Source organism: Melopsittacus undulatus, chromosome 3 (genome assembly GCF_012275295.1).
Source record: "Melopsittacus undulatus isolate bMelUnd1 chromosome 3, bMelUnd1.mat.Z, whole genome shotgun sequence".
In the NCBI taxonomy this organism is placed as follows: Eukaryota; Metazoa; Chordata; class Aves; order Psittaciformes; family Psittaculidae; genus Melopsittacus; species Melopsittacus undulatus.
The window spans coordinates 10,976,783-10,997,264 of NC_047529.1; the positions used below are offsets into that span (position 1 = coordinate 10,976,783).

General features: G+C 42.0%; 1 protein-coding gene across 5 annotated transcripts in view; it reads left to right on the plus strand.

The window, feature by feature from the left end:
- The first annotated feature begins 2,372 nt into the window (after positions 1-2,372).
- Positions 2,373-20,482, plus strand: part of VPS54 (VPS54 subunit of GARP complex) — a 51,906-nt gene continuing 33,796 nt past the window's right edge. The window contains exons 1-7 of one of the 5 annotated variants that reach the window (XM_034061025.1): positions 2,373-2,486; positions 2,867-3,020; positions 12,990-13,151; positions 13,975-14,216; positions 15,674-15,752; positions 18,108-18,142; positions 19,466-19,597. In XM_034061025.1, the coding sequence (XP_033916916.1) occupies positions 13,016-13,151; positions 13,975-14,216; positions 15,674-15,752; positions 18,108-18,142; positions 19,466-19,597 (624 nt within the window). In that variant the 5' untranslated portion in view covers positions 2,373-2,486; positions 2,867-3,020; positions 12,990-13,015. Of the gene's footprint in view, positions 2,487-2,866; positions 3,021-12,989; positions 13,152-13,974; positions 14,217-14,712; positions 14,786-15,673; positions 15,753-18,107; positions 18,143-19,465; positions 19,598-20,482 lie in introns of those variants that run through there. The other 4 variants (XM_034061026.1, XM_034061024.1, XM_034061027.1 and 1 more) reach the window with 4 other exon arrangements.

Sequence of the window (20,482 nt, forward strand, 5' to 3'; positions counted from 1 at the left end):
AAAGCAGCCAGAAATTCCCATTGGCAAACGATAATGAAATCCTTCAACCTACTTTGCAGTGTTCCTTTCTGCAGTGTCTTAAGGTCTGCAGAGCTAACATCTGACTTGAGCTCCACAACCCCACAGGAAGATAACTGCGTGGTGGGTAGAACAGCAGCTCCTACAAACAGCTGTGACCCAGGAGGTCCCATGTCTGGGTCCAAAAGCTGTGACAGCCTACTCTCAAGTCCATGGGAATGTGAGGTGGGAGAGTGGTCCCACTGGAAACGGGATATATAGCAGCAGCAATACACTGGTGTGACTACCTGTGTCAGTCTTGCAGCTGGAGGCAAAGCAGTAGCAAAACAGAGCCTTGAAGCAACACAGAGGCCACACAGTTTAGCCTGTGAGCACAACATCCGCACACCTGAAACCACAGCCTCTACTGCGGGACATACAACAGCTTGCTTGCTGATGGGTCTGTGCTTTGAATGGGCCAAACCTGGTTATCCCTTGGGATCAACCTTCCACAGCCTGTGGTAAGGATGTTAGTGCATATCTTTAGCCTGATGCAGCCTTTTGGCATGCTGCAAACTGTGTCTGACGGGAGCAATGAAATAGGATACGGCAACCACAATATGCAGCCTCCCCAAGACAGTGTCTGGAACAAAGCAAATATGTCCTTAATGCAGGGTTGTATGGGGAAACAAAGTGTCTCCACAATTCTCTCGTACTTTCTTCCTGGTAATCGTTTATCTCATGTGTGCAAACATCTATTTCTTCTGCATCTACAATTCATTCCTTCTCTTGCAAACAGCCCAGCCTGCTGCACCAGTGACTGGCATGGGGTCAGTATAGGTGACAGCAGCTTGCTGTTGCTATTAGTACATTAGTGACAAGAGACAAACTTAAGACAGGAGCCTGTTATCTGACAAATGAGTGTCCCAAGCCAAAGGGTGAACATGGGTCAGGTCAGACACACCTCCAAGGAGGCTGTTGTAGGATCCCTGTGACTCCCAAGCACCTGATCCTGGTGACAGTCCAAAGTCTGCAAAACAAGTTGTACCCAACAAATGTCTGTCAGCATCAGCTACCGAGGAGCAAAAAGCCATCTGCAGCCCAGCTGGGGTGATACCAGTCTGCCTGGTGTCAGCACAGGGGCAGGCACAGAGATGAGTTAGCAGGACGCAAGCCAGGGTGTGAACCCATGGATTTCCACATATGTGCACTTACACAGCCCATACCCACGTACTCACATGTCTCTGGTCATCAACACAAATGTAATTATTGCTGTTAATTAATCAGAGCTGCCCTGTCTTGTGATACCTTTTGTTGACTAACACAGCACTATGGCTGAGGATTTAAAAGCATTAAAGGTACAATCAGGTATAAGGCTGTTTTGCTTACTGGGGACCTAATTGTCCGTTTGTTTCAGCATCTTCTGTAGCCTGATGGAGAATTGAGCCTAAAATGTAAGCCTGAATAACAAGTTACCAGCCAGGGACTGCCCCCCTGATTAGTCTCTGAGCAAGACCATGGCCACTTGGCACAACTCCCCCACCACTGCACTATGTGGTGGCAGCGACCAAAACCCATGGAGGAGCAGCTGCCACCACAGAGCTGGCTGCTGCGGCTCACTGCTGGCACGGAGGGAGCCCACAAGGCCTCCATGGCCCTGAGGAGACCCTGCTCTCCCACCAGGGCCATTGCTGGGGCACATCTGTGGCACCCCTCACACTCTGGTGTGGCAGCACCTTGGTATGTGGAGACCTCATAGCAGCCTTGCAGTATCTTTAGGGGGCCTACAGGGATGCTGGTGAGGGACTCGTCATTAGGGACTGTAGTGATAGGACAAGGGGTAATGGGTTGAAACTTAAACAGCAGAGGTTTAGATTGGATCTAAGGAAGAAATTCTTTCCTCTTAGGGTGGTGAGGCACTGGAATGGGTTGCCCACGGAAGTTGTGAATGCTCCATCCCTGGCAGTGTTCAAGGCCAGGTTGGATGAAGCCTTGGGTGATATGGTTTAGTGTGAAGTGTTCCTGCACATGGTAGTGTGGTTGGAACTTGATGATCTTAAGGTCCTTTCCAACACTAACTAGTCCATGATTCTATGCCCCTCAAACGGCAGCACCTTGTCCATGGGGCCTCTCCAACGATGGTGCGTTGGCCATGGGGCACTTGTGAGGCCCTCAAATGGCGGCGCCCCAGCCGTGGGGCACTGCGGAGCCTCTCGCCCCCTCAACTCTGCAGCGGGCCCAGCACCAAGACCCAGACCCGATTCCGCACAGCCACAGCCTCCAGCTCAGCTCACCCGGGCAGCCGCAGCCCCTTCCGCCGGGCGGCTCCTCCCCCGGCCGGCGGGGAGAGGCGGTGCCTCGGCCCCTCCCGCAGCCGCCGTCGCCGCTGTTGCCGCCGCCGCCGGCCGGGCCCTTCCTGCGCCGCCCTGCCCTGCGCGGCGGGGAGCGACGTGTCGCCTTGGAGCGCCGCGCTAGGCCCGGGGCCGCAGGTAGGCAGCGGGGAGCTGCCGGCGCTAGGCCGCGGTGCAGGTGCCCCTGCCTGCGGCCGCGGGGCTCTCCCGGGGAGCGGCCGGGAAAGTTGAGTTTCCCCGGGTGCCCTTTGTCTTTGCGGGCCGGGGGCGGCCTGGGCCGTGTGGAGGGGAGGAGGGCGTGAGGGGAGCGGCGCCAGCTTCGAGGCGCGGGGGGGGCCGTTTCTCTGCGAATTGGGGTTGTGTATTTCCATGGTAACCCCCCGGTGGGGAGCGGGCGGTGTCTGGAAGCGGTGCCCGTGCCTGGCAGGGGGGCACGGAGCGTGTGTGGCGGTGTCAGAGCTGGGCCGCCCCGAGCGCGGCCATCGCGGGCCTCCCTCATGTGGGTTCTCTCCCCGCAGGTCTCCCTCACGCCACCCCCAAGCTCTGGGACCACCGGGCAGTTTTCCATAGGATGCGACGGGGAGAGATATGACGACGGCCTCCCCGAGATCCTGCCGGCGTGTTCTCGCTAAGGTGCGGCCGGCTCCTCGTCAGGCACGGCTGTTGTAAGCGGTTGGTGCGGGGAAGTGGTGTTCGGAGCAAGTGCTGGGGGTTTTAATCTGTAATGCTGGCACCCGTGTTAATGGCAACCGGGATGGACTGGGAGGTGGAGCGCTAAAGGATTTGTTGGTTCCAAAAGCCATTTAGGCTCACAGTGGTTCCTGAGTTGATAGACAAACATCATTTCTTGGCTTTCCTTACTGTAATTTTCAAACACAGTAGGTACTATTGACAGAAATACCCCTACGTGTTGGTAAAATACCAACTTCCTGCACTCTCAACAAAAAATTAACTTTCTCTTTGACTGACCAGTTTTGGCCTTAGTATTGTATTGATTCTCTTTTCTTTCTCTCTTTTTCTTATATTCTCTAAATACTTAGTGTTTCTGTTACAGAACTTCATAGAATCATAGAATGGTTTGGGTTGGAAAAGTCCTTAAATCATCTAGTTTCAACTCCCCTCCCATGGGCAGGTGTACTTCCCACTATACCAGGTTGCTCAAAGCTTTGTCCAGCCTTTCCTTGTGATCCCAAGCATGTGAAGCGATCCCAAAAGTGTAAAGTACCTATTTATAGTACATAAAAATATTATTTGACAGCATATTTGCATGTGTGTTGGTTTTGAGAGTTTTCAAGTGCAGGTGTTATATTGACCTTACTGTCTTGCTGTACCCTATCTGATGGAGTCCTGAGTGAGAGAAAGGCCTACAGACTTCTGCACAGCTGTGGCCCTCTGTAGCCACAGCTGCTTTGCAGGCCTGTAAACAAATGCTCTTACTAAAAAAAACCTGACTGCAGTGCATTAATTGTTGTAGAGGCTGCAGTAATTACTACTTTAGCATGAGAGCCAGCGTGACTCTTTGCCAAACTGCATAGACAAAAGCTATAGTTCCCTTGAAATCCTCTGGGCAAAGGATGGTGCTTCTGTTGGGTAGGAAAACAATGCCTAAAATGCATTAATTGACAGGAGATCTACAGTTGTCTAAGCCAAAGCTGCTGTACATCATGTGGGCAGCCTCGCCAGTGAGGTCTGAAGGCTGCACTCTAGGAAGTGGCTCTAACTCTTCCATACCATTTGACGTCCCTGTGCCTTCAGCACTGTCTTCTCTGTAGTAGGAGTCTGGTGCAGGTGTGGAGGAATTTTGCCTCTGTGTTGACAGCATAAGCTTCACAGGAGGAGTAGGGGATGTGCATTTCAAAGGTTGAATGGGAATATTGTTTGCCTGAGGAGTGTCAGGAGCCATTAGAGAGAGTGGAGAAAGCAGACCACAGACTTACTCCTTGGCAGTTTGAGCAGGAAGAAGTTGGGAAATTGAATCATGTAGGTATTGTTTCTCCTTTTGGGGCAGCAACTCCATGTAAAAGCCACTTCTGCTTTTCTTCTTCAGACATCTGGGGAAATAAGGAGCTGAAAGTGTCTTAAGAAGAGGAGTGAAGGGTCACAAACATCTAACCCTCATTCCAGTTGGGAGGCTCAGTTTCCTTTTGGTTTATTTTTTTATTACACTTTATTTTCTTATTCCTCATTTTATGAATGTAGTGTGAAAAAAGAAAGGGTGAGCCTGGATGACTGTTCTACATATATATTTCTGTGGTCTTGTATGAAGAAGTAGAAAGAAGTCTTTACGAGCACATCTGATAATTGTCTTCCCCGTGTTTTTAACTTTTTGCACCCACTTCACCTAGGAACTGGGTTTTATAAAAAGATCTGAGTATTCTTTCAAAAGGTAAGGAATCCTTAATGTATTTCCCTCGTGGTCAGAAATGGTAGATTCATTTACTGATCAGATGTTCCAAAGTGCTCATATTTGGATAGAGAAAAAGCTAGGATATTTAAACTATTAATCTGGTTCTTAAAACAAAAAAAGGGAGCCACTTTGGAGGCATGTGTGTTTAAGACAGAGTATTGCAGTTGGAGTAGCATGTCTGGTGCTTTGCAATATGGCAGTGAGTTCTCATCAGTTTTACACAGTTACAGTAAGCAGTGGTGGAAGATCTTCCTTTTATTTGTTGGCATTCATGGCAGGGGGGTTGGAACTAGATGATTTTAAGGTTCTTTCCAACCCTTACTATTGTATAAAACTAAATGTAGCATAACTGTACTGGTTTTCACATTTATAGAAATATTCTTATTGTGAATAGAAGCTATTTGAGGGATGAAAAGGAAGTGGTGTGAGTACAAGTGGTCTGTTTAATTTGATCTGCTGTTGGGTTGGTATGAACACCACAGGAACTATCAACAGACATTGGCTGCACTTTCTGTTGCTCACGCAAGGTAAAATTTGGATGATGTTGTTTGCCGAGTACTTGCCCTACAGAGTGACTTTCTTCTCCCTGCAAGTTGACTGGCATCTGTGTCAAGACCACTCAATAAGATTTGCTATGAGCTCTGCTGTGCCTGCTTTTGGATAATTCCTACTCTTGGCTTTTTGCATAATGTCAAAACTATTACATATTTTCATTTGGCTCTTTCATAGCTACTTGCACTTGTTCAGGGCTTTGGTAAGGCTTTGGAAAGATGTGATTCTCATAAGAAGTCGCATTTTTAGAAAATTGGTTTCAGATTAACAAACCGATCCTAATCCTGCTTAAAGTAGCAAGTGGAGAGCCTGCACAGGGAAACTTAATGTTGGTGCAGATTGCATCAGCTTCTGTCAGACTCCTTGTGTGAAGTCAGGACATTAGTGTTCGGATTTTTTCTTGGGCTTGTGCAGTTCTTCTGCCTTTCCTCAAAATGTCACTGCTCTGTGGTCCCTGCCTTTGACAGACTTCTAGGTTGGAATGCCTGCCGGGGCTCCTTGATCTTTCTTCAAGCTGCATGTACCTCTGAGGAGCTATATGAGCTGCTCATATTTCACCCTTTTCTGAGAAGATAATGCACACTGTAATGATGAGATGCCTGCAAAAAAAGGAGTACAAAGGGATTTCACTCTCATCTTGTGTGATAGTGTGGGCAACTAACCACAGGGCTTTTACTTTACCCGCATATTTCTACTGCTTTGTTAATTGTCACTGAGTGATTCTAGCACCCCTGGCATGGAAGAGCCTGACACATAATGACCTAAATAGCTGTAGAGAGGTCTGTTTCTTCAGCATAGAAATTGCCTTCCAATTTCAAGTTAGGTTTCCGGATGAGTAGTAGTACATTGGGTATATCACAGATGTTTCATTTAGTTGTTTTATTTAGTACCTGAATAAAAGTGAAATACTGCTTTTAAGATAGTTTGTCTATAGGGAGATGAATTGCTTTCCAATTTTTGACAGAATATTTACACTTGTGTATTATTCTAAATAACCTGTGCAGACATGCATTCAAATAACTATGTTATTCAGTGGTGGGGCTTTTTGAGATGATTTTTTTTCAAAGGATCTTGTTGGATTTAAAGAAGTGAAGCTCAACTGAAGTGGCTTCAGCTGGAGAGGGCAAAAGAAACTGATACAAAATATAAAACCATGAAAGTGAGATGCTGTTTGACCCTGGCCTTGCAGGCTATGCACAGTGCTTTGCAGGGGAGATGCAGCTGTCCTGTTCTTTCTTTGTATTCAGATCACTTTTTTTCTTGCCTGTTTCCCTGTTTGAGGGGAGCATTTTGAGATGGCATTATGAAAGAGATGATTAAGGGGATGGTGGTGGTGCCATTACTCTTTAAGCTATTCAAGTGCTTTTGCTTTTCCACAGTTCCTATTATGCAGTTTGCTGAGAAAGTTGCACAGTCTGGCTCAGCTCGGCACTGTCCAAGGAACTGCAGAATGAGCAGGATCGTAACAGCACATGTGGCTGAGCAGGCCCGATGAGAAATGCACATAACTCATAGATAGCTTCATTGTCAGTCTGCTTTCGTACCATAAAGGCTAATGTAGAGGGTCATCACTCATGCCAACTCTGCAGAGAAGGCATACAGTGTGGGAACATGTAGTCTGGGATTTTCTTAAAAGATGTGTGGAATGCACTAAAATACATTAATATAAATATATATATATTTATTAGGCTTTCAGAAAGGTTGGACTGACACAGGCTTCTCTCCAAGTTGTGTAAGGAGGTTTGATGGTGAAGCATGCACCAAATGCAGATGGCTTGTCATGGGAACAAGTCACAGTCACTCTGTCTCTAGCCTTGTCCTACCTGACAATCATCTGCTTCTTACTGTAAAGCCCCAGGATGGAAATAGGTGTTCAGAAAGAGCTTGCGTTAGCAGAACAGCTTCCGCAGCCTTAACCTTATTCTCTGAAACTGCTTAAACATTTCTGCTGAAAGCTAACCTTTTTGGCTCTTCCACTGAAAGAGAGATGTCTGTCTTGGGGCACAAGGACAAGTGTGGAAATTTCAGCCTGAGGAATTTCAGCTGGTTGAAAGAAATGGAAAGCTTGTGTTAGTCCAGGCTGGTTCACAGTCTTCCAAAGGTGGTGCATACTTTGCTCATATCATGGTTTCCTTGTTACAGAGTTAAATCCTGCTGATTTAGCAGAATGAGCTGTATAATAACAGCGTGGGAAAGCTAACCTTTGAGGACAGAGTAAATATATTAGACCAATAACAGGCATGTTGTAAGTTGTCGAGGTCCTGGAAGGAATCCCATGTGCATTTTTCTCTTGTAGTTAGATTTCAGGTATCCTTTTCCTTTTAAGTATCCTTGATATTTATCATTTCTAGAAATGGTAAAGTATTTTGCTTTAGGGTGACTTGTGGGTGGCTTCTGATGGTTTTGTATTCCAAATGGTGTTGGGTAATCAGAGCAGTACTTCAAAATGTTTTGATTTCACTCTTGTTGCCAAAGCCATGAAAAGCAGCAGGGATTTTAGGATGCCGTTCATATTCATAGAGAAACTTCTCCTTGCTTTACATTTGAAATGCAGAGGGTACCTCTTGGAAAGTACCTAGTAGTGTCCAAGTGCGGCTTATTGTGAACAATATGGATTACTCAAAGGAGAAGAACTTGCCTAGTGTTGTGTGGTCTGTGGAGGCTCTGGGCTGTCTCCCCTGGATACTTAGCTTCTCTTCTCAGATGTTGCTATTTTTGAAGCCAGAATCGAGTTCGGAGAGCGCATTCTATGAATTGTATAAAGGGCTGGAGCTAATAAGCAGCATGTTCTTGGTTGTCCCTTGTAATAACAGTTAACTTATCAAAACTACCAATTTAAGTTGAAGGTATTATTACTAGGTTGTAGATTTATTTTCATTTGGGAGGGAGAGCACAGAGAAGGGAGAAATACAGGTTTCTTCTGTGCATAAATTGAGACTTACTTCAGGCACTTTGCAGGGGTTGTGCTGGATCGTAAGTTCTAATTTGTGTTATTAATGCAAATTACAGCTTTACAAACCTAAGGGTGTGCATATGAAAATTCCCAGTAAAAATTACTAGCTCATGGAAAGCTGTAACCTTAAGAAATAGAAAATTGTTTGACAGTGCTAATGGGAAACTACCCAGAAATGAAGAAGTACGAAGTTAATGTCCATGAATAGTTGAGGTTTGGTTTGCACCTTCTCTAATACTGTGTTTATGTAGAGCAAACACTGGACATTTGGGTAGCAAAGACCATCTGAAAAACAAAGTGTGCAGATGGCACAATGTGGAAAGGCAGTTTCTCAAGAACTTCCTGAAAATCTTAATAGTTACAGAAACAAGCACATGCTCAAGAGTTATAACCATCCTGTGTAATTAATTCTGAGTAATACACTTTGTTGTTGTGTTTTTCTTCTAACTGCTGAAACCTCAGGTGTGAAACTCAAGAGTCATAGTGTAGTCATCACAGAACTAGCTTCTTAAAATTCATGTGGTTAATACTTTACTGACTGCACAGATTTTCTACTTTGCTGACTATACAGTATCCAAGCATGTGGTTATTATATTTGTCTTCACAGTCATTTTATTCCATGCTGTACATTGTACAGCTATGTCATATCACAGTTGCTAAGCATTGAGCAAGGGTTATTGAGTTATTAAGTTCATTAAGTTATTGAGCAAGGTTGTTTTTTTTAAGAGAAAGCTGTAAGATTTTTGAGGATGAAATGTTAATCTTCATGTGTTGGGGCTGTAAAAATACCATAAATACAGATAATCAAAACTGTGTTTGTTGTTGCAGTGGTTGATTTTTTTATTTTTTTTTTATTTTTTGTAAAAATGTGTTTTAACATTTCAGTTAATGTCATTTTTTAAACTAAGAAAAGTAATACGGTGTGCAAAATAATATATTGAAGGCATGTTGCAGATACAGCCATTATCATGTTCCAGCTTTCATCATTACTCTTGTATCTAACCCCTAAAGGTTTTTTTTATTGTGTTAGTAATACACATTGCTAGATAAAATGTCAGTAAATTATGGTGATTACTGGAGACAACAGAGCTAATCTAACCCAATTTTATCCATATATAGTTTAAATATTGATGTCATTAAGTTACACAGTTGCATATTCTTATTGCTGCACATATGCTCTTCTGTAGGAGGCTCAGGGGACTCACCATTTCATAATTCATTCTGCACAGCTTGTGCAGTTAACTACATTTACCTGCATTGCACTTGCATTGAAACTTGAGTGAGTGAAAATATTCTGCAGCAGTTTTGTTCTGTGTTAATGCTGAGTTGTTTGATAGGGTTTTTATGTTCAAATCAGCAGATTCATATATAGTTGCATATTTTAAAATGCTGATTCAGAAGGTTGGTTATGGATTTGTTTGTCTATAAAATGTTTAGTAGTGTAGCACAAAGAATAGCTGTTCTCTTGGTGAACAAATTAAACTTCTTCAGTTGTGTGCAAGGTTAGTGTACACAGAAGGGCTCAGGTGTCGGGCAGGATTTTTGTCTTCATATAGGCTTGTCACAGATTCCTTTGTAATTTAATTTTAATTCAGATAATATTGTTCAGTTTTCTTTCTCTGCAGTGTTATTTATTAGGCTAATTTAAGGACTGCAGGTTGAGGAATGCCTGGTTTGGGGCAGTACAGATGGGTTTATTCCTGTGCAAATGTGGCTGTTCATTGAGGTTAATTATCCATAAGGTTCTGACTTATGAGGCTACTAGAATAGCTGCTAACTATGAATAATTTAGTACAGCATCATATTGCTTGCCACTTAAGAAGGCCTCTGCCTGTGAATCCTTATATCTCGTTGAAATTCACTCAACGGTATGAAGGTTACTGCTTGATATTTTATTGTACTCTTTTCATTCTATTTTAAGTTTTGTCTGTACAATGGCCATGTGAATAATTTATGGCAATAAGTAATCTGTGCAAGAGTAGGCACAGATTGTTTTTGAAAAGCTGAGGTACTGAGCTAGTCTTCAGTGTTGTCTTTATTTTAAATCTTGGACTGGCATAATGCAGTTGGTTTTCTCCACTGAGATTTATGTAGTTGAGACAATTCATGTCTTAGAATATGCTTCATTATGGGGAAAAAAGTGAGGCTTAATGAAAGACTTGCTAGCAAGAGTACGAGATTTCAGTGCTTTCTACAAATTGCCTTAGTTGCTCATACATCTGGCTAGAGCAGGCTGTGTCTCATATTACAGAGGCTTTTTCAGGAGAAAAGCTGCAGATGCAGAACTTTGAAGCAGTTCCAAGTGCAGATAAATTTACTGTATGCCTTTAGGAGACTTGATCATTGTAACTCGGCACTGGCTGTGTTTTTTTAAGAATGTGATAATGATGGTGTTTTGTCATTAACTTATACTAGATTTTTTTCACAAAAGCACCCAAAAACATTAGAGAAAAGCTTCATGAAGAAAGAAGTTGTTTTGGAAATGTTGAGGGAAGAACCTAAGAACATGAACATGCAACAGCAGTAGGAGAGCAAAATGTTTCTTTGGAACTTTTTGGGGAGAGGAACTGATGCTTTATGATATTTAAGGAAGGTCTGTCAGATGTCTGGAAAGGATTTTCCCCTTTCTGACTACTTCCAGATTTCCATTAGTGCTGCCATTCTTTATCTCAACTAGTAAGTTTTTCTGTGGTATAAGGAAGAAGGGAATCCCTTTCCAAGAGAACCTGGGAGATGGATTTTCAGTCCTTGTGCAGCATTTTTAGAAAGGGTTCTGCTGCTCTGTTTTCAACTTTAGTTGACTTTCGAAAAGTCACCTTTAACAGTAACAGTAGAAGCACATTATCCTCCTTGTCTTGCTGTGTTGTCACGGGGAAGGGGAGAGAAGAAAGTGAACATCAGGAATGGTACCCTGTGGACAGCATTTTGACCAGAATACATGTTTGTTAGTCATTATGGGCCCATTCATTAGGATGCTCTTTTACATCTGTACGTGTCAACTCTTCTCTAGTTGTTCTGTAGGACACTTGCAATCTCATTTAGAAAGCAGAACTTTTATGTTTTCTGTTCCAAATGAGATTTGTGGTGCTGTTAGAAGCTGACACGGTGACGTACGCTCATCCTTTGGTGCCCACTTCAGCGACTGAAGATAAAATAGCCCTTTTATCTTTTTGTGCTCCTTCACAGGGTAGTGAGTAATTTAGGTGTCCATTAAGGATTGATAGTTCAACGCTAAGATGTTGCTAGCTGTGTTTATTTCTCTTTGAAGATGAGGAATCATATCAGTCCCTTTGAATGGGCACTCTTTGAGCTGTTCATTGGGGGGTGTTTTAATAAACTCTCAAACCTCTAATAGTTCTGCAGTTTACTACTGACTCAACCCATACTTTGATGGAAATTCAGCTTTGTTTACAGATGGAAAGAACTCATTACATTGTTCAGCCCTGTTGTGAAATTTGTAAGGCTGCTTATTTTCAAACTGGGAGCTTAAAATCCTGAAAGCTGAAAATTAGTGGGATGTTCCTTACTCCAGAGCTTTTTGAATTATTTTTTAATTGTCTACTCTCTGCAAATACTTTTTTATGCTGAAATAAACTATAGTTTGTTTTACTAGGAAGCCATGAAAAGTTGAATTGTCAATTTTCCTGATGCAGGTTATGAAATATGTATGTTTTGTATGGGTAGTATCTGCTCATGCTTTTCTGCTGTGCTTGTATTCTTCAGATTCTGATTTGTCTGAAACCCAATTATTTCAATTACTAGAAATCATGAATAATATATGGTATCTGTGGGTAGCTGTTGCTTGTCAGAACCAGGAATATAGGTTGCAGCCCCTCCTCCTTTGGGAAAAAAGAGCGAACCTCCTTTGGCTGGGGTCCTAGTGTTAAGGCAGTGCAACAGTGAGGACACAATACCACACCTTCATCTGTTGCCTTTCTCACTGAAGCATGTATCTCGCTGTGGTTAAATCTCACTGAGAGTGGCATGTGAGACCTCTCACAGGATGCTCTGCCCATCTCTTGAGTAGAGCAGTTGCAGGAAGCCTCTTTGAGGTGGGCATGGGCTTGTGAGCTCCCTCAGCTGTGGTTATGTGGGCTTTTAGTCCTGGCCTAAGCCCGTACTGCAGATGGGTTAGTTTTTCTGAGGTTTGTCTTAACTGCCAGTAGTTGCTGGTGTGCAAAGCAGTTTTCTGAAGACTGACATCATTTGTGTCTTTCCCCTTGCCCTGCCTGGGCTGTTGTGGTTGTTGCGGAGCGCAGCCCCGAAAATATCAAAAGCATGATGGCAACCAGATGCAAAAGGTGATGTGCTCCCTGCAGTCACTGAGCATAGTAGATAGGAGGGCTGTGTGATGCGGAGGGCTCTACATTTGTCTACCCAAGCTTTCTGCTACCAGTGAGGCAGTACTACTGTGAATGTATGCAGTATGGCTGCAGTAGTTACAGCAACAGAAAGGAAGAATTGCCTGAAAGTCTACTTTTTAAATGCACAATTCTGTTGGTCCTGCATGCAATAACAAGCTACTGTCCAAACCTTAAAATGTGGGGGACAACAGGCTGTGAAGTTATATTCTGCTTTTAATTTTCACCTTTAAAATAATATTTCCCCCGTTGCTGTTGAAATGTCAGTTAGTGTTGCAGTTAAAAAATTACTGTGCAGTCATTGTTTTGATACAGTCTGTAACTCCATCTTTATATTAAAGCCTTGATATTTATTGTTTCCTATTTAGCTTTTATCAAGTGGTGATTTTATGCAATGGCATCAAGCCACAGTTCTTCACCAGTGCCTCAGTCAAACAGCAGTGATGCTTTCTTTAAAAAGGAAACGGATGCCACGAAACGCTTTCGACCTGTGCAGTCACTGCCTGATGTGTGTCCCAAGGAACCTACAGGTAATGTTGGTGTGCAAGGAGAGTGAAAATGGAGTTAAACTTGCTAATCCATTGACAACTGTTCAGTTCCTTTGTACAGGGTATAGTGTATTAAACCAGTCTCATTTAAAAGTATACTGTAATTCTGCTTTGTACCACCCAATGTCCTTTTGTAGCAATGGGAGAGCCTTCCTCGTTGCAGCTTGCTTTTAGATGTTCACATTATAGATGGGATCTTGCTTACGTGATTTCACATTATAACTATGATCCATACTACATGCAGGAAGAGGGTATATTCTGTCAGAGCCTGTAGCAGACCTGTCCAGTGTGCTTGGAATCTAGCTGCATTACTTCTGTGAAACAGCCCAGTCCTCTTGCAGTAGGAAGCAAGAGACCAAGATCTATCTCTAGCACTATCGTAAGTCTTTAGTACTATTGAAAAACCAGGTTTTGGTCACAGTTTCAGCTGCAGTGCTATGCTAAATCTTCGTTTATAAAATGGAGTAGGTGGGGTCTTAAGAATTATGTAATGCGAATGAATTTCAACTGTTCGGATTGAGCTCCAATTTTTCAAAATGTGTTTGGAATTTCTTTCTCTTCAGCAAAAGCTGATGTTGTTGAGCTAAATATATTTAATGAGTATGAATACACCACTGTTCAAAACTTGTGTTGGTTAATCTGATAGAAGAAATGCAAGTTAGTGTTGCAGAAGGAGACTTTTGCATAGCTAATTGCAATCCACTGTGTAATTGTGAAAACATGGTTTGCTTAAGAGGCAGACTTTAGCAGAAATACAATTTTCAGTTTCTTACCTTAACAAACTGTCTTGTCTTCTGTCCTGCAGGCGATCCCCATAATTTATGTGACAGCCCATCTCTAGTTGCGGATCAGCATAGATGGACTATTTATCATTCCAAAGTCAATCTCCCAGCAGCACTAAATGATCCTAGGTTAGCAAAAAGGGAATCTGATTTCTTTACAAAAACATGGGGAGTGGACTTTGTGGACACTGAAGTCACGCCTTCATTCTACCTCCCACAGATCACCAAGGAACATTTTGCATTATACCAACAGGAAATCGCTCTGGTAAGAACCAAACTTTGATACACACAGTACTAGGAGAGATTTGAGATCCTGCTTTTAATTGGAGATTGTTCCTGTTAGTGGTCCCTTACACAGTTAGCTGATAATTAATTTGCTCTTCAGTGCTTGTTGAGTCTTCATTAGGCATTTCTTGTTTTGTAATCTCACTATTAGTAGTGTGGAAAATGAAGTCTAAGCTCTCTCCAGGCAATTTCATGGGGTTTTTTCATTTGTATTTCTGAATACTGAGCTCTGCAGCAGTGCTTACAGTTCATATTTATTCTTTCTGATTATTAATCCTTTTTCTTTAAAGATTGTTTAATGATTGGGCTTTACAGTGCAACATAGCATTTTCAGACCTTTGGATCAAATATAAAACATAACTATGTACTGCAAGGATTGGAGGTTTGGTTTTTTTAAGTCTCTAATTTAAACATTTATACCTGGAGTTCTTAAACTATAAATAGGCCTATTATCTCAATGATTTCTTTTGTAACAGGGAAGTTTAAGCTACATCTAAGGACACCAGGACCAGTAGGAGACTTCTACAAACTCTTAAAATAGAGGTGTCAGTAAGTATGTAGTATTCTTTTTTCTTATTTTCTGACTGAAAGAATATGTAGAAGTCTCCCACTGTTTTCTGCTTCCTTGGTTTGTAACTTTGTTTTGCCTTTTTTTTTTACTTGCTGGTACAGAATTGGCTGCAGGAAGTGTTACTTGTATACATCATAGTTAAAGAATGTCAAAGTGAATTGTCTGTAACTGAACTATTGCCATTAGTTCACACATTCAACATTTAAAACGTCTAAGAGCTAATCCATTGAAATGAGCATGTAATGGAGCGCCTGCTAAATGAAAGAAGATTTTGGGAAGAGGGAGCTGGCCTGTGATGTAGCTTCTAGCAGAGATCTAGCTAGCATCAGTGTTCTTTAGAAATGCAGTTTCTCACCGCTGTGGTCTCTGGTGGTTTTTACACCTGTAGATATAATTTGAAACTCAGCATGACAAAACAAGATGTGTGGTTTCAGCAAGGCACTCGTTAGATGTGGAGCCAATTTCTACTTTGATCCAGTTTAGTTTAATGATGAAAAATCGTTCACTGTGTGTTAGTGTGCTTTCTGGATTAGAAATCAAATGTTTGGATATGTAACACAATTGAGTTACGGGTCTGTCTCATCATGTAGAGAAGTTATACCTCTTGAAGAACTTCTGTGTCCCTTCTCTCTTGAGATGTAAAGATACAGAGGAAAACAGCATATCAACTACAGGCTGCAATTTTTGGTACATGTCACCTGGACAAACATCATCTGAGCTTTTAAGAGGCAAAAATACTGTTGTGTTAAGAACTTGTCAGAATTATTTGATTTCACTGAAAATATGCATAATATTCTGTTTCAAAGGAAAAAAAATCTGTTGTTTAAGCTTCAGAATAATTCTTTTCTGTATTTTCTCTTCTACAGAGAGAGAAAGTTCATGAAAGATGCAAAAACATTTCTACTCCTCAAGATACCTTCGACGGGACTCTATTACACACCCACGGTACAGTCAGAGTTTTTCCCTAGTCTTTAAAAAGTAATTTCTTTTTATTATCAGTATGTTACAGCGTTCAAAACCGAATACTATAGCATACTGATAATCTCTTTTACTTGCTTGAAGGCTTCATGTGCGATAACACTGATGATGATTTCTTTGTAACAATAATTGAAAACCCAAATATGGGTGACTTAGATGTATTCATGACCACTGCTGATATTTTATAGGTCAGAATGCTTATTATACGTGCTCTTAAACTTTTCCTTGTCATGTTTGCATTCATGGCAAGTCATTATGTGCCTGCCAGTGTTTTCTTTAACTTCCTTTTATTTAAGATCTGTGGAAACTGTTGTGTCAGCAGCTGTTGACTTTGCAGTGATGAATGGTGCTGGGCCATTCCTGTCTCTCTGCCCTGAGGATCACAGAATGGCAGAGGTGGGAGGTGACATCTCAAAATGGTCTCCTCCAAACCATGCTCAAACAGGGTGACCCACAGGAGGACAGCATCCAGCTGCGTTTTGAGTTTATCCGTGGACGGATAAGTTTACACACGCTCTCTAGCTGTGTAAACACTCTTTCAATGTTTGACCACCCTCACTGTAAAAGTATTTTCCTTATGTTCAGATGGCTTTTTTAATTTATCAGTTTCTGCCCATTGCCTCTTGTCCTGTCACTGGGCACCACTGAGAAGAGCCTGCTCTGTCTTCCTTACACATTCCCATTAGGTAATTGAAAACATTAAGATACCCCGATCTTTTTGAGGCTAAGCAGTCTCAGCTCTCTCAACCACTCCTGGTCTCTTAATCATCTTTGTGACCCTTCACTGGACTCACTCCAATATGTGTAGGTCTGTCTTGTACTGCGGAGCTCAGAATTGGGCACAGATGTCTCACCAGTGCTGAGTGGAGAGAGGGGGGATTACCTTCCCTCAACCTGCTGACAGTGCTCTGTCTAATGCGACTCAGGATGCTTTGCCATAGGCAGGAGTGCACTGCTGCATCATGGTCAGTTGAGAATCCCAGGTCCCTCTGCAGTGGTGCTTTCTGGCTACTAGACCACTTGCCTCTAATGGTGCCTGGAGTTATTTCTGTCCAGGTGCAGGATTTTGCCTTTTCCTGTGTTTCATGCAGTTCCACTCTGGACAGTTTTCTGCTTATGGCCAGTTTTCTGCTTAGTATTCCTCTGTTTAGTGTTAGCCAAGATTACCTGACAAACTTCTTTTGGTGTCTGCAGCTGTAGCAAGGCTGAATTACAAGATTTTAGAGACATAGCTCAGCTAATGTGAAACTGGACAAAGGAAGTTGAGAGGCAAAATGAAAAAGAAATGACAAGAAAAAGGAAAATAAACAATCACATCCTGGAGCAAGCTTTTAATGTTTATTTTATTTTCTCAAAAATATTACCATAAAAGGGTTCATTTGCCAGTCAGTGTTTGATCAGGCTTGTCTATATCCATGTCTACAGGTAACACAGCAAGAAGCATTCAGTAGTGTACTCCTTTTGATCAAGTTTTTTCTGTCGGCTTTCTTCCTCTGTTTCCATGCAAAAGGAAGTCCTTCTGTAGGGTTGCTCTGTGATTGCTGTTACTTTGGAATAGCTATTCCTGAATGAGTCTGTCTGTGGTGCATACTGCAAAAATAAGAGTTCCTTCTTCAGGCTTAGCTTAATCCATTTTGAAAGAGTCCTTTGTTTTTACACAAGAGAAAATTACTGTGTCACAAAAGTAGCAGGGAGCTTCTAGGGTAGATGGGCAGTTCCTGGTAGAAGCATCGTTTGGTAAACTGAAACTCTTTATTTTCTCTAATTTCTGTTGTTGGAATTACCTGTTTTTCTCTGACTCTAGCCCACAAGACTTGGCCTTTCACTTCCATTGCAGTTGGTCTGTCCAGAGACTGAGGACAGCAAAATGATTCCTAGGTTGTCTTATGTATTTCAAACCAAATAAAGTAAGGAACAAACCAAATAAGAACCAAAGAGTGTTTTGAAGAATCTGAGTATTTCAGTTTGGAAGGGAATTCAGAAGGTCTTTACTGCAGGTGCCGTCTCAAAGCCTGTTTGGCTGGGAGGTCAAGCCAAGCTGCTCAGGACTTTATCTAGTTGGGCCTTGAAAACCCCCAAGGTTGGAGCATACCCAACCCCTCTGGGCAGCCTGCTCCAGTGCTTGATTGTCCTCATGGTGACAAAGGTTTTCCTCATGTTCAGTCAGAACGTTTCATTTCAGTTTTAACCTTGTCCACCCACCCTGTGTGTCCCCTGTGTGGAACTTGGCATTCTTGTCTTGAAAACTTCTTCATAGGGTTTAACAGTATTCATGGTAACTGTTTGCTCATGAATGACTACTCCTATTTTGCTTAATTTTAGATAAATCCAGGACAGATCTGGAACAAGTACCTAAGGTATGGTCCCTGTGCACGCTAAGCTTTTATAAGGATTTCTTGCATGTGGTCACGAATGTAAGAATGTACTCTCTTCTTTGCAGAAATTTTGTGCAAGCTGATTACTTGAGCTGATTCTCAAGAGCATCTGCAGTGCTCAGAATTTAAAAGACTGAGAACAATTTGCTTTTTCTTTCCCTTTTTTGTTTGTTGCTGCTGTTTTCTGTGGTCTTGACTTTTCTCTTTAAGTAGAATGCAACTGCCATTATTTTTTTCATCTTTAATAGTTAAAACATCAGAGCTGGGAACAATTAGCCACTCTGTATCCTAGGAGGAAATGAGAAGTGAAGAGCTTGATAGAAGCTTGAATATTGCAGTGTACAGCTTAACATTAGATTTAGCTCCTTGGATCCTTGAGCAAAGCCCTCTTGTATATATGCTTGCTGTGTATATGATGTGGGCTTTTTTTGTGACAGGTTAACAAAAGACACAACTCCAGATTCCATTTCAGGCTGAATAATTTTTTCTATGTACATTAAGAAGTCAGTGTTAGTATGGGTCAGCATGTCTGTGCCAGCCGTGTAGGCTGTTACTTGAATAGCTGTCACTGCAATGTTTAGAGTCCTTGAAACAAGAATGTTTTGAGTTTCGTTTGATGCTATAGTCTATGTTAAACCTTTTAAAATTACACTTCATAAATACGGGGAAAGGGTGCTACTGTCTGCCTGGAAGCTTAACATTTGTACCAGTTTTGTCAAGTAAAAGTAACATACATAATCAGGGAGAGATTTGGATTAATAGTTCTCCAAGATGTGTAGTTAATGTTACGTGTTACTGACTCTTTTTCCATGACAAGCATGTTTGCTGCATTGTGCTAAAGGAGATCAGCTGTTCCCTCTCAGGCAACACTTGGTCCATCCTGACAGCTGGTTGGATCCTCACCCTGGTAGAAGCTATAGCCCCAGAAATGAGCAGATCAGCTGTAGGATGCCTCTGTTTGCTCTGATCCTTTAGAGGATGCACCTGAAGTTCAATGCTGCCTACGCTTTCACACTCAGGATGTTTAGATCATCTTGGATGCTTGATAGGCTGTGTAATTTTGGAGCTGTGCCTACCACTTCTAGGAAGATAAGACTTTGTCAGATCACACAAGTTTTTAAGGTGTGAAGAAAATTGGTTGGAAGGTCTGGAATGAGTTTGTTTGCCTGGATAAATGATAGCTTGTTTTTTGACGTTAACAAATGAGGTCCCTTTTGGCTTCATGAGATGGGAGGTATGTTTAACTGGGGAGGAAATTGTAGGGGTGAGGGAGGCGCATTTATTTCTTTTGTTTTTCTGTTTCAGATTTTTATGAAACCAGATTTTGCATTGGAAGATTCCTTAACCTTTAATGCCGTTTTACCATGGTCTCATTTTAGTACTGCTGGTGGGAAAGGAAATCGTGATGCAGCTTCCTCCAAGTTACTTCAAGAAAAGGTACAACTGTCAAACAAAATGTCATTATCCATCGCAGCTGTTAGTTACTACAAAGAAACGTTGCTGCTGTTCTGTACTGTTTGTTGAGGTATCACTGTTGTGGGCTTTGTTATCGCTCATTTTACACCAGGCTGCAGATTGTTAGTAAACAATGCAGGAAGCATCTTACTGAAAGAGAACTGGTTTTCCCCTGCTGAATAAATCTATCAAATCTGATAAAAAAGAATCTGTATACAACACAAGAACTAGCTTTTTGTGGCTACTGAAACTTAGTGAAGCAGGCATATACTGAGAAACTTCAGAGGTATGGAGCTGTTTGTTAGGGAGGAAGAGCAATTCTCCGAGAAGGGAAAGCTAGAGGTTGTACACTGTTTAAGACCATTGCTTTCTCACATCTCAGGAAAACCAGATTCAAGGCACTGTGGTTTTGTGCTGAAAGAAATATTAAATCCTAAGGTTTTTGTATGTCAGGCACTTCCTGTCACTTTTGTCATGTTATTTGCACTGATCCATTTTTGTATTTCACAAAGGACTTGAGTGCATTGGAGAGTGTGAAAGCAGAGGAGTTTCATATTGGAAACAGCAATCTTGATCTTTTTTTTTAATGTTTTGTTAAGTAGTCACACTATAGAAAAATCTCACAATGAATCATTTTAATGAAACAAATATCTATAAAATGCTTATAGAAAATCTATGCAGTTTTGGAGTGTTTTCTAACTTCAGTTTTCCCTCCTGTGTTACCTACTAAAGCTTCTGGGAGCAAGGAGGCTGAAAGAAAAAGAAATAGTAGTGAAGTGTCTTAAGGAATAGTAACATGAGATCCTCCAGAAGGTGTTTCCACATTTCCAGGAGTTATCCTTCCTGCTCTCTTGCCAGGCCTGGAGG